Source organism: Mus caroli, unplaced genomic scaffold (assembly GCF_978045245.1).
Source record: "Mus caroli unplaced genomic scaffold, Mus_caroli_1 scaffold_4, whole genome shotgun sequence".
NCBI classification, from domain to species: domain Eukaryota; kingdom Metazoa; phylum Chordata; class Mammalia; order Rodentia; family Muridae; genus Mus; species Mus caroli.
Window position 1 is genome coordinate 122,846,212 of NW_028227259.1, and position 13,947 is coordinate 122,860,158.

The window sequence follows — 13,947 nt, forward strand, 5'->3', positions numbered from 1 at the left end:
GTTATGTAATTATAAAACACTGTTCTTCAGGGCGAACACAGTCAGGACTCCTTGAATATAGAGACAGCATGGTAAATGCACTATACTGAGTGCATCACCTGATCTTTATTGCATGTATATAGTTAAATGTTCCTAGGAAGAATTTGGGTCGGTCTGCCTAAAAGCAAGAGTGCTTCCTTTTGTGCCAGCTGTTGTACTGTGGCTAGTGTGATAACTCAGTTCTCTCACCATTTCCTTCTGTTTGAACTGTGGTAAATGTTCCTTAGCAAAGAGTTCTGTGGCATCTCATGGCCTTCAGTTGATGATTATACCTCTGTCTCTGTCCCTCCTTTCCTCCTTTCTCCTTCCCTCTTCTGATACATACACATGTGCACATGCGTGCACACACACATGAAGGCACCATGCAAATGCTTGAGCTGGAATTGCATTGGTCAGCAGTCACACTGAAGCTCATGGTGGTATTCGTTGTGAGGCAGTCAGTCTGATGAGCTCACTTTGTTGCAATACAAAATGCAGCTGCATCAGCCAGACATCTTTGAAACCCCGACTTAAGCATAGCAATGGCTTTCCGTGGAGTGAAATAATTTCTAAATAGCTCATAAGGCTGAATTTGTAGCTGCCAGGATGCATGTCATTAATTCAACCTCAGAGTTCCTTTCTGCATTGGACTCGCTCAGGCTCTCCCTCTGGGCAGCCTCTCCCACACATTCTCTCTGACTTACCTCATTGGTAGCATTGGGTCTCAGAACCAGAACTGCCTCTCTATAGTGCTCTTCTTCTGAGTGTTTGCTGCACTTATACATTGCTTCAAATGTAGTGGCACAGGTCACACCTACTTGATAATATTGGTAGGTTCCCTTAGTTCACAGCTGTGGAAAGGGTACGGGAGGCATCCTTGTCTCCGCAGCAGGATGTCAAGGCCCTGGCTGGGCAAGCAAGGCTTGTTGAATGGCTGGATGCTAAAACTAACCAGAGAGACCTCTGGCTGACTCATGAGAGCTGGAGTGAGCTAGCAAACTCTTCATGTGCTTGGACGTCATCTCTGAATAGTGGCCCCAGAGTGACATAATTATTGTTAGGACTCAAGGATGGCCTTGTGACCCAGTCTAGAGTTGACATGATATCACTTTTACCCTGCTCCTTGGTTGAAGGATCCTGTTTCCAATGGAAAGAGATAGAGGCCCTTTGATCAGTAGGAGGGTGCCAAGGAATTTGGGTTCTACTTTAAAGGAAGTAGTGTCTTAATCCTGTTACCATTCATTGTCCTTGCATCTAATATGGGTCCAGTGTTTTGTGTAAGTAAAAGGGTTATTGTTTCTGTAAAGATGCTTCTTGTTCCTTGCTGGTATTTTAGTCATTGGAGTAGAGATGTTTGAATTAAGGCCCATACCCAGGTAGCATCAGAGCTGGTATCCCACTATCCTGTCCATTGTAGTGTTTCTCAGGAAAATGGTTTGTGTCATGTTGTACATTATATTTTAGCATTTATTTTGTTTGAGTGCTGTGTCTTTGTTTACAGTATGCTCAGTAGTAGAACTATGTATTTTTATAAGGTACAGCTATCTGACTCATATGCTACTTCTTTCTCAGTGACTCTTCATCAGAGATAAATTCTTGTGCTAGATGAAGGTCAGCTGCTGTGGACACTGAGTAGCATGCACATAGTCTCTTTAGATAGCATTGCAACATAGCAGACCATCTCAGACTATCTGGACTCACCACACAGACTCCATGGCTGTGTCTGGCCTCCTTTGAAGGGTTCCTGGTTTGGAGAAACTTGCCTGGATGTCAGCTGCACCAGCACGGAGAAATCAGCATGGCTGTGCTCTAAGAGTGAACCTCCTGACAGATTTTAGGTTCCAGACTTGCAGACTGCTACTGCTAAGTCTGTTATTCTCTTTCTTGTTGAGGCAATATAGGGAGCCACCTAGACTCGGGAGCAGGAACAAACACAGTTAGCACTTGATAGAGAGTGGCACTGCCATATTATAAGAAATAGCACACAGGGTGAGTTGTATTGTGACTGTGAGCTTTGGAAAAACACTCGTGTCAGAAAATACTTGTGTTTAGGTGTTCAGGAAGCCCAGGGAGCCTGGGGATCCAGGGCACCATAGGACATGCGGACTCACTTTCCATGCTGAGCCTAGCTTTTGTGTGTGCACAGATAATCCTGACTGGGGGGATCTGGTCTCCATATGGTCAAGCTTGAGTCTATGTTGTCCAATAGATGCAAGAAAGATGCTCAGCCATGGCTGACAAGACAGTCCTGGGTTTGTGGATGTACCATGGATATTTGAAAATACCTGCCAGAAACTGGCCATGGCTTTGAACTTCTCGTTGCCCGTTGCCTCTCGGTTGTGAGGAATTAAGCTACTTTCTCATTGTTCTGTGTGAGATTTGCGGGACTGTGCTGTGTTTGTGTGGACGATCAGTGGACTGTGCTGTGTTTGTGTGGACGATCAGTGGACTGTGCTGTTTTGTGTGGACGATCAGTGGACTGTGCTGTGTTTGTGTGGACGATCAGTGGACTGTGCTGTTTTGTGTGGATGATCAGTGGACTGTGCTGTGTTTGTGTGGATGATCAGTGGACTGTGCTGTGTTTGTGTGGACGATTAGTGGACTGTGCTGTGTTTGTGTGGACGATTAGTGGACTGTGCTGTGTTTGTGTGGGACGATCAGTGGACTGTGCTGTGTTTGTGTGGACGATCAGTGGACTGTGCTGTTTTGTGTGGACGATCAGTGGACTGTGCTGTGTTTGTGTGGATGATCAGTGGACTGTGCTGTGTTTGTGTGGACGATTAGTGGACTGTGCTGTGTTTGTGTGGACGATTAGTGGACTGTGCTGTTTTGTGTGGACGATCAGTGGACTGTGCTGTGTTTGTGTGGACGATCAGTGGACTGTGCTGTTTTGTGTGGACGATCAGTGGACTGTGCTGTGTTTGTGTGGACGATCAGTGGACTGTGCTGTTTTGTGTGGATGATCAGTGGACTGTGCTGTGTTTGTGTGGACGATCAGTGGACTGTGCTGTTTTGTGTGGACGATCAGTGGACTGTGCTGTGTTTGTGTGGATGATCAGTGGACTGTGCTGTGTTTGTGTGGATGATCAGTGGAAAGCAGACCGTGAAGCTTCTCTAGCTGAGGTTTTCCTAACAGGTCAATCGCAGTGTTGCAGCAGTGATGCTGAGCCCATCCCATCTAGCTGGGTTCTTCTCGCCTGGGTTATTCTTGGTAGGTAGTGCAGCCCAGACAAAGCGGGGTACAAGAAACACATTCCTCTGTGTAGATAACATGTTTAGTTTGACTACAGGGCATCTCAGAATGCCACTGTGCTATGGTATCCTAAAAGCTCCCCCCATCCCCCCAGAGATTTTGTGTTTGGGACTTTGATAGCATTGTACCAGATACACTGCAGAATGACAGCCAAGCCTCCCCAGTGCTGTGAGTGAAATTGGCAAGTTCCAGTAACAAGTGACATAGAGACACTATAATAACACTTGTTTTGGTACTGATCTTTCAGTGACACTGAGACTTTGAGTGGACAAATGTTTTCTGTACATACCTACACATGTAGAGAAGGGGAGGCCTTCGACCCAAGCCCCACAGTCAGTGTTTGTAAAGTTGGTAATTACCTAGAACAGTGCCCAGCAGAGGCTGCTGTCTGGTGATCTTGTGGCCTGTCATCAGCCTGGCTTTACAAAGGGCTGTGCAGAGCCCCATATTTTTCTGTGTGGTAAAGTCAAGCCTATTTCCTTTGACTAGTGGTGATGCCCTCATCGTTCCTTGTGTAGTCTGCTGATGTGTCTATGAGACTTTGAGATAACATCTCTCTTTTGGAAGTAATATGCTCTTAACTGTTGCATCCATACAGATTATGTGTACTTATGTTTAATTTCCATAAACACTTCTCTTTCCTAGTAATTCCTCCCTTTCCTCAAAAATAAATAGTAGGATCCAGTGAGTGCGACTTCAGCCTCTCTCCAGTGCCTCTCAGTCTGGGAGAGTTTGAGTCCCGGGGATCCTTGGCATTGTCTAGAGGCAACTAACTGGAGACAGGAAGCTTTGGTCATCTAATGCAGAGTTGGAGCTGTGAGGAGAACACTGTGCACAAGAAAACCACACTTTGAGCCTTTCCCGAGTTAGAAGATCTGACAGCAACGCAGGATGGAAACTTTAATCCGTGTTTGTGTAAGCCTATGGCATTTAGCTCATGCATGCTTTTCAATGTTTAAGTGAAAAACTACACTTCTAAGTATCAGGTACATTTGCTCTTTTCTGTTCATTTTTCTGGTAATTTCTTTCTTGCTCTGTTTGTAGGGTTTCCTTTTTGCTTTGTTTGTTTTTGAAGCGGCTTAGATACATAGAGAGCCTACCTTGTTCAGCAGTTGTCACATTCAGCACCTGCAGACTGTCAGATGACGCTCAGCCCCCCCACCCCCATGGCCCTGGTGCTTATGTTGTCTGGTATAGGATGGATGCAGCATTGATGAGCATTTCGCCCTGTCCCCACCCTCACGCCTATCTCTGTCTGCTGCCACAGCCACCCAGTGCTCTGGCTCAGGGAGCCCAGTGCAGAAAGCCAGGCTCCCTGATGTCCTCATTCTCTTTGACAAGCTTGCCTTTTAAGAAGGACTTTTGGTTTTAATGGCCTCACCTGCTCATTGGTAATTTCAGGAAAAGTTGATATGTTATCAAAGGCGCTTATTTTCTGGAGAATAGGGTTTCAGAGTATAAGAACATCTCACCACCAGGAAAATTTTTGGTCAGGTTGTTACAGAAAGTAGAGAATTGAAACTGCAATCTAGAACTTTACTTAAATAATACTCTTAACCTGCAGTAAAGCAAAGTAGCACACACTTTTTATTCCAGTGTGGCCAAGGTAGTTTCTGTTTGTTTCCTTAAATTTATACAGATATGGTCACTTTCAAAGGAGACCGAGTTTTACAGTTAAAGTGTTTAGACTGTTTTTGTCACTTAAGAAAGAGATGTGGCCGGGTGTGGTGGGGTACTTATTAAACATAAGCACACATACATGCCTGTAATCTCAGCACGCGGGAGGCAGAAGTAGTCGGATTTCTGAGTTCAAGGCCAGCTTGGTCTACAGAGTGAGTTCCAGGACAGCCAGGGCTACACAGAGAAACCCTGTCTCGAAAAAACAAAACAAAACAAAACAAAACAAAACAAAACAAAACAAAACAAAACAAAACAAAAGAAAGAAAGAAAGAAAGAGAGAGAGAGATGTGATTGTTGCCCTGGGTAACCAGCATTGCCCATGATCCCAGCATCTCTTATTTCTTGTGGAGAAAGCACTGCTGTGGTGCTTAGTGGGGCTGAGCTTTGATAAGAACCTTGAGGTAAATGTCCTTCCTGTCCTGCTTATGCGAGGGGTGGGGGGCGGGCAGATGGAAGAATATCACATGAGGGCATCCCGTGTCTTTCAGTTTCATCATCTTGTCACCTTTTAAAGTGGATCTACTAAAGGGGAGGGGCTCATAATCTATCTCAAATTATGGCTCTACCCACAGTATAAACTATCCAGTTAGAATGTCCTCTGATACAAAAATAAACCTTTTAAACATTGTCTGCCAAATTAAATTTATAATCAATTCATACACATCTAAATTATGCTTGATTAAAAATCACAAATTCAGTTTTAAAAATTGTTGAATCACAGTTTAATGTAAATGAATGAGTTTGAGATGTTTGAGGAGAGTTGTTACACTGATGCTGATGGGTAGGGACGAAAATCAGTCAACTGCTGAGATCCTTGGGCAGTGACTCTGCAATGCTTACCTGAAGGGTTTTCCCCTCCCTCCCTCCCTCCCTCCCTCCCTCCCTCCCTCCCTCCCTCCCTCCCTCCTTCCCTCCCTCCTTCCCTCTCTCTCCTTTCTTTTCTTTTCTTTTCTTTTCTTTTCTTTTCTTTTCTTTTCTTTTCTTTTCTTTTCTTTTCTTTTCTTTTCTTTTCTTTTCTTTTCTTTCTTCTTTCGTGTCTCTTTACCCCTGCCTTTCCAAAAAAGTAAAGTTTTCTGAGCTTTTATAGGTGTGGCTGTAGCTGATCCTGTGGAATATGGAAGAAGAAATCTCATCAGCCACCTGTACTGATGTGTTACAATTTAATTTTTCCAACCATGATTGGTGGGACATTATGAAGTGATAGTGACAAAGTGTCCTTCCTTGTTGATAGTGAATGGTACTTGTGGAGTTGGACCTAGAGTAAGTGCTGTGTTGTGAAGGTGAACCGTCAGTGACATTGCTTAGAAATGCGCCTTCCTGGGGTAGGCTCTCATAACTTAAAGCTGGCTGTTTTAACACCGTAAACTTGAGGAGATTCACTTCATGGGGTGTAGGTCTGTGGTGGAGCTTGTGTGGATTGAGTGTTTTCTGGGCTGTGATTTTTTTTTTCTTAGTGGAAGATTTTGTGTCTGTGCAGGCTGACTTGTCCCCTCTGCAATGGCGAGAAGACATTGTTCTTAACTGTTGTTGTGGCTGATCAAAGGGAGGGAAGGTGAAAGGGCTGTTTGAGGGGCCCAGGTTAGGCAAGCATGGCTGGCGGAGGATGTGAAGCTGGAGGCTGAAGGCTGGTGTAGTGCAGTAGAAGTAGAAGTCAAATGTGGCCCCAGGCCTCAGGTACACTTAGGATGGCCTGCCAGGGGCAGTAGTGCTTTCTGCCGTCCCCCAGGGTAAGTAAGCTTCCGAGTGAGTGAGCAAGGAGCGCTGTGGACAAGGCGTGGTTTACTGGGAGCGTGGACTTGTGAGCTCAGAGTGCTCACAGCTGTGCTTCTTCTGTGGCTGATGTTCAGTCCAGTCACCGTGGCAGCACTGTGGTTGCAAGAGGGAGTCTTCTGTGTTTCTGTTCTTTTTGAAGCACAGTTGATTAAAGTTTTAAAATTTTCATATGTAATATGCAGAAAATTGTATGCAAAATAAATGAATTACTCAGCAACCTGACCTGTTCCCTAATATTAAAGGAAATTCAAAAAGTTTCCTGATTGGTTCAGATTAAATAGTCAGCACTAATGAAGTCCTTCTTGATTGGTGTACTTTATAATAGCATAGCTAGCTTTTAAATCATGGAGTGATTACAAGCAGAATTGATTGTAGCCAATTGCAAGTTTGAAAGATTGGAAGCCCAATAGCAGTATTCAGGTTGCTAGAGTACATTTAAACCAAAAATTGTGTGTGTGTGTGTGTGTGTGTGCGCGAGCGTGTACGCATACATACAGTGGCATCGTGTTTGCACTTTTCATGTGTGTGAATTCCTTTTTGCTTTGTAGCACATTTGTAATGTAAAGTACAGTAATGTTATGGAAAGCCTAAAAAGTAATTGTTTTTAAAACGCTAATTATATACAATATTAGCTTCAAACTGTCCCTTTTGCTAATTTGCCTGCACTCACTCCACATCTAGCACACGGTTTCCTGTTATGTACCAACGTCTGCACAAACTCTGGCTGGCAGGCAGCACACGGCTTGCTTCCACAAAGGGTGTAGCCCCTGGGTGTGGAAGTAGCAGGATGGCTGTGCTTGCTCTTAAGGCCTCTGTCCTCACAGTGGGAACCTGTGCTTCTGATTGCCTGCTGGGCCAAGTGATGAGTGGACATAATTGTTCTGCAGTCTGGGGTTTCTTCAAAGGAGTATTTCTAAAATCCACACTAGGAAAAAAAGCTTGGAACAATGTTTATGTAAATGAAGACAAGCTGTTTGCCAGGTGAGAGAGGTGCAGTAGAAGTGTGGTAAAGGAAGATGGAGGGGAAGGAGGGACGGATGGACGCTGCTGTAACTGTCAGTCACAGAGTTTTGGTGAGAGGAGCAGAAAAGCAAGGCCAGTGAGTAGTACTTAGCTAAAGCATGACCAAAGAGTGTCCACTGTTTTCCTGAGATGAGCGTGCGTGCCTGTGTGTGTGTGTGTGTGTGTGTGTGTGTGTGTGGCTGCCTCAGGTGGCTCTCACTGTACTGTGAACCGCCACTGTGCCACCCTTCAGTGGGGCAGGGCACGCAGAGCAGGCGTGGTCTCTGAGCCTTCTGTCTGCTCTTTCTCTTTCCTTCTCCCCTCTCCTTTCTCTCCTCCCTTCCCTCTTCCATGTTATTTTTGCTACATTTGCTGTTTTAACCTGTCAGTTACAAACTAATTACTATGTCACCATGGCTGGCGGCTCATATAGGCAAAATCTGCTGTCTCTTAATCAAAGGTGATTACAGTTTTTCCTGTCTGTAAATGTGCTTGTTGAGTAAGGAGGGAGCATTATTCTCAGGCTGATGTGCGAACTGAAAGGCAGCAAACAGCCGAAGCATTGTTATCTCCTCAGGCGTGGCTAATGAATCGTGTTTCCGTGTTCTGGTGGTCATGCCAGCCAGTGCACTCCGCCAGGGCTAAGCCTCCTGTAAACTGCTGCGCAAGATTATTGCAGCAAGAACAGCAATGCTGGCTGAGCTGGGGTCGGGGGAGAGTGCCAAGAAGACAGCTGCGGTTCAGACAGTTACAGAGTAGGGGTCACTCATAGTGATAGCTCTGACAGCCACTGCTTTAGCATCAGTGTAAAAGGCAAGTCAGGACCTATCCTGTCAGCACCGAGCCCGAGTGTGTTTATGTTTCAAAGCAGGTCTCTTCTGAAGAGAAGGAAAGAAATGGTTTTGATTTTTATTGTTTAATTGAGAGCAACATTGAAACCCAGGGGTTAAGTCTTCTTGACTAACACAGCCATCATAGAGGAAAGTTTATCTTAAGCATTGATGGATTGAAGTGAAACTGCCCGAACTGAGTCATATGTGTGTATCATATATGTGTGTGCTGTATGTGTATATATCATATATGTGTGCATCCTGTGTATCAACTACATGCGTGCTTTTCATTAACATTGAATACTCTTCATACCCATAATTCTGAAATCTGGAAGCTGAAGCTTCTGGATTGTCATGAGTTTGAGGCTAGCCTGGGCTATACTGTGATAATCTGTGCAAAAACACCCGCCCCCCCCTTTAATGTATATCTCATGCTGATCCCTGGTAATTCCTGAACATGTAGTTATTTAATAAACATCAGCCTAACTTAGGATGTTTAAGTGGTGTGTGCTCATAAGGGAAGACTGGAGTCAACCGTGAGGTGCAGACTGCCCTCCTGGGAGCCAGAGGTCTCTGCCAGGTGGGGGCTGCCCTTCCAGAGCAGTTTTGCATTAACAGCAAAAGATACAGTGGTAATGCTCATTGTATCATGCTTGAAAAGATGGGTGAGTGGGACACACTGGGTTTGGAAGACAGTGTGATTCGACACTTGACGATTTCTCTTGCAGTGTGATTGATAACAGGGATGTGGGCTGTTTTCTGCATAGCTGTCTTCTGAAGGTCTTGCTCAGTGTATCCGGAAGTCTAATTCTCTGACCTCCTTTAGTTGAAAATTTACTGGCTTTACACAAGTCTTGTGATCCATTGAAATGCTAACATGGGTCTTGTCTCAGCTGCCACATCCCAGAGCCGAAACCTTCATTAAAATTCTGGTTATCCTGCAACTGACAGAGGACCCATGCTGTTAGAGGTTCCTGAGGAATACGTTAGCCTGGTGAGATGGCATGTCACAGCCATGCTTCTGTCTGCTGAGCATTTTCAGGGTTGTTATTCCTGAACGTTGCAGACAGGTCAGAACAAACAGCACTTCTACATATGTCTTCTAGCTCTACTATTGTATCCTCTGATCCATATTTGACTGATGAATTGACAGTGGACAAGCTAAATGCATTTCTGATATAGATTTGTTAAGTGATACCAAGCGTTCTACATCCACGACTAGTTCAGGAGAGCGGCGTACCGAGTAGGTTTGATTTGATATAAATAAGTCCATTTAGTTATTAATGACTTCAAATAGATTTTACAAGGCAATCAATGGCGGCAGAATGGTGATCAGTCAGTGATACCTTGTGTAATTGGATTTTTATGGGTATGATGCTGTATTTCAGAATTAATGTGGCATTATGCTATTTTGTTACTCAGTTCTTTGTTAAGTCAGTCTCTTAGAAGTCAGATATCAAAAATTGAGATCTTTAAGTATTATTTGGCACAGTCCATAGGTGAAGTTGATAAATGTTGTCTTGTTGCAGTGCCTATTTATTTTATAGTTCTCAGGAAGTAGATGTGAGAATTGGAGAGTTTAGTTTGTAAAACTGTTTTATGCATTGGGCAGCAGAGTTGAAAACAAAAGACAAGGAACATATAGATCCTCTCAGTCTCCTGTTAGATTCCTGCCCCTTAGCCATGTGTCACAGCAAATCTAACAAGGGACTTCCTCTCCTGCCTCTTGCTTCTTAAAAGTCTGTTTGTGTTTGTAGGGTTCAAACAAAATTTGCTTTTCAGTAGTTTTAGTGACTAAATGAGAAACTGTTTCCCATCAGCCCCTCCCCCCCCTGCCTCTGCAGAGGCCAGTGTGCTGAGCTCCGGGTTCTGGATCATAGGATTCAGTAGATTCTGCTGCCTGAGGTTAAAAGCACTGGGGGAGTCAGAAGTGTTTCCAAAGGCTAGATGTTCATTTCAGCCCTTGCTGCAGTGTGATATATTAAGGGGAATCTGTAACACAGCTCAGAGGGAGCCTGTGTTCCTCTGAAGCAATTTCAGTTTGGACTGTGTACACAGTGCAGATGGAGGATGGATGCAGGAATGTGTGCTGTGGCCCTTCCCAATGCTCCTGGGCATCTCCTCCTCCTCACCCTCCCTCACTCTCTCCTCCCCCCCCCCCCCTCAGGTGGGGTCTGCTGGGAAACTCCTCCCTGCTGCTTTGATAATTTGCCACATTGACACCTGAGCACTTGGAACCTTCAACATGGCCTTTCTCTTTAAAGAGCAAACTGATTCTGTAAGACACATGTTTTAAAAGCGCTATAAATTGTGAAGATTTCGAGTATTTGGATGCTAAGCAATAATTACTGCTATTTAATTTTGTTTGTAATAAAATGGTGTCTTCTAAAAAATGTTTAGTACTTTTACACTTTATCTGAATGAGGATGGTATCTCAAAAGCTGTTACTTATGACAGCACTTTAAACAGATCTGAAGCACAGCTTTATCACTACAGCGAGGTAACACTGCCAGGAGCCTGGGTCTGCACACAGCAGCTGAGGCAGGCTCACTTCTGTTTGCCATTCTTAATTTGCCAGCCTGTAACAGTTATAGTAGCTGGAGGGCAGTGTTTGCGATTAGGGATTCTTTGTTTTGATTGACACTTTCCACTCTGTGTGTGTGTGTGTGTGTGTGTGTTTACACAGCTATTTGATTTCTTGTGTCTTTTTCTTTTGATACCAAAAACATTTAAGTTGATAAATACAGCCTATAAAACAGTTTTCCTACTACTTTTTTTTTTTTTATCTATACAGAATTAATGTTTAGCTGGGAAGCTTGGAGCCTAGATTTAAAATGTTGTATGTATTTAGCTCTGAATGACTTGTGGGTTTCATAAAGAGACTGCCCCGCTCCTGTAGGACCCCACAGACTCTGTGACCATTGCCTTTGTCCTCAGTCTCTAGGTTTCCTTCTCACTCCGCGGAACCGAAATCCCTTGAGCAGAGTAGCTGCATCACTACCCCAGCTTCCCCAGACCCTTGGTTAGGTCTGATGCAGTCAGACTCTGCCTGCCTCCTGCCTCCTGCCTCCGCCTCCAAGGGCTACCATTTCCCCTGTCTCCAATCTGAGTTAACTTAAGGAACCATCTATTTTGGAGCTCCTCCTTATCTAATTATGAAAAGGAAAACAACTTTAGGACTGCATGGGCATTGGATTCTTTTAGAGATACTTGTTGGCCCATGGCATAGATTATTTCAGAGGAAATATAAATGTTCAGTGTTTATAAAATTCTAAGTCCAGGAAACAATTTAATACTCTAGCAAGAGTTAATTTTTTAGCAATATCTGAATTCTTTAAAAAAGTCCCATCTAGATAGACTTCCAGTCAAACAACCTTTGTATACTTTTCAGATACTTTTGGGAATTGCCTAGATATTACTTTATGGTATCTTTGTTACTTTTTAATAGAAGTTGCTCAGAATTAATCTTTGAGAGTTGGGAAGTTGTCCTGAGAGTATCAGAAGTGACTTGCACTTTGAAGGCTGGAGAGGCCGGTGGGCCTGCATGGCCCCCTGAACCCCCTGAACCCTGTTTTCTCTGCCTGCATTCCTGCCTTCCCCCAGGACAGCATTTACTACCCCCTTTCTGTTCCCTGTGAGACTGAGGTGAAACCTTTGAATTAGCTCATTAACTTTGCATAGAAAAATGTGTCAACGTTTCTTTTTATTTGGATGTCCTTTTTACTGGTTCTTTTTTTTTTCTTTTTTCTTGTTTCTTTTCAGTTGTGGAAGAAGGACTCTGGGAAAATGGCCTTTCCTATGAATGTAGGACGCTGCTCTTCAAAGCAATCCACAATCTGTTAGAAAGGTAAGAAAGGGGCGCCCAGAGTCCCCGTGGGCTTTAGACACGGGGTCATCTGCAATGTGAGAGCTATGCTTTTATATTTCCTTTTGTTTTATATTGCCAGAGAAGCTTAGGGCAGCTCAGAGACCCCTGCATCCCCTCCTGGAGAAGCTTAGGGCAGCACAGAGGACCTCTGCATCCCCTCCCAGTCTGAACATGCTTCTTATTCAGTCTTTAGGTTCAGTGTCCTTTTATTACTCTTTGAAAATGAAGGATCCATTCCTAAGGTCAAGTAGACCCTCTCCCGTAAGCACAGGACCACAGAAGTGACAAAACAATCTCCTGTAACCCTTGCTGTCATTGAGATGCTGTGGGTTTGACAGTTACGTTTCTCGCACCGAGTTGAGGAGCTAATCCATGACAGTACATGATAATTCATCGTTTAGTTACACAGCTCTCCAGATCTGGGAGAGTCCTTTCTCTGTAACGTTCTTGCAGATGCTGCCCTTGGTGATGAGTAGGGCCTTAGCTTGGCTCCTCATTTTCAGGCAGTTTCTTGTGATTCTATTAGGCTTATTCTTTTTAATAGGAATGGCACGGAGGTGAGGCTGTACCTCTTCTGAGAGTTACAGCATCTGACACAGGTCAGAGCCTGCAGTCACTTGGTTGGAGTGGTGTTCTCTGTCAGCTTTCTTACTTCTAAATTAGAAATTTGCCAACTGAGCTCCTGGTCGGCCCCATTCCTTTTGTAAGTTGTGGCAGACACAGTGGGATTGTGGGTTCTCCCTTCCTCTACAGCCCACTTACTAGCTTTTAGCACCTACTCACTGTCCTTGTTGGAATCATTATCACCATTACCTCTGTAATGTTGATTTGAAATGTCACCATGTCTTCTCTTACTACTTGGCAGTCTGTGATCCAGTCGTCCCTCTTCCTCTTCTCTGCCCCACCCCTGCAGTATCCTCCTCTCTCCCCTGCCCTACAGATCTACTCACATATATAAACAACATTTGTTCTTTGGCGGCACACATCTGCAGCTATTTGGCTCCAGAAGTAGAAGCCAGGAGCTCAAGGCCAACCTGGGATCCTTAGGGTTTTTAGAGAGCTGTTCTTAAAACAGCTGCTCACATTCATGGGGCTGTGCTTTATTCATGAGTTATAGCTCATTGCTCTCATTTAGGTTGGTAACACAGCCTTGCAGAGTTGACTGAAGAATGCTGCCCTGAGTAGTGTGCAGCATCAGTGTGGGAGTGCCTGCCTCCTTACCTCCTGCAGCAGGACTCTTTCCAGGCTCTCTGCGGTGTTTGGGGAGACACAGATGACTAAGAATGGCCCAGTTAAAAGCCTCAGTGGGAATCAATGTTCCCTTCTTCTCTGGAATCTGTAGATGATGCTCCAAGGTCATTAAAAATGGAAGGACGTTATAGTACTGTTAAATTTGTACTCCAACTCCTGGCTAGGGCGATAGCAAGAAGTCACTAAGTAACAGAGTCTGAGTTTCCTGAGACAGGGTTTCTCTGTGTAGTCCTGGCTGTCCTGGAACTCACTCTGTAGACCAGGCTGACCTT

The 13,947-nt window shown here is 44.4% G+C and overlaps 1 protein-coding gene across 5 annotated transcripts in view; it reads left to right on the forward strand.

Annotated features, from left to right (window-relative positions):
• Med13l (mediator complex subunit 13L) overlaps window positions 1-13,947 on the forward strand; it is a 208,673-nt gene that overhangs the window by 100,329 nt on the left and 94,397 nt on the right. For 4 of the 5 annotated variants that reach the window (XM_021162041.3, XM_021162043.2, XM_021162042.3 and 1 more), the window contains exon 3: window positions 12,319-12,403. The exons of the other annotated variant lie outside the window; for it this stretch is intronic. In XM_021162041.3, coding sequence (XP_021017700.1) covers window positions 12,319-12,403 — 85 coding nt within the window. The remainder of the gene's footprint in view (window positions 1-12,318; window positions 12,404-13,947) is intronic. 5 annotated transcript variants of the gene reach the window in all.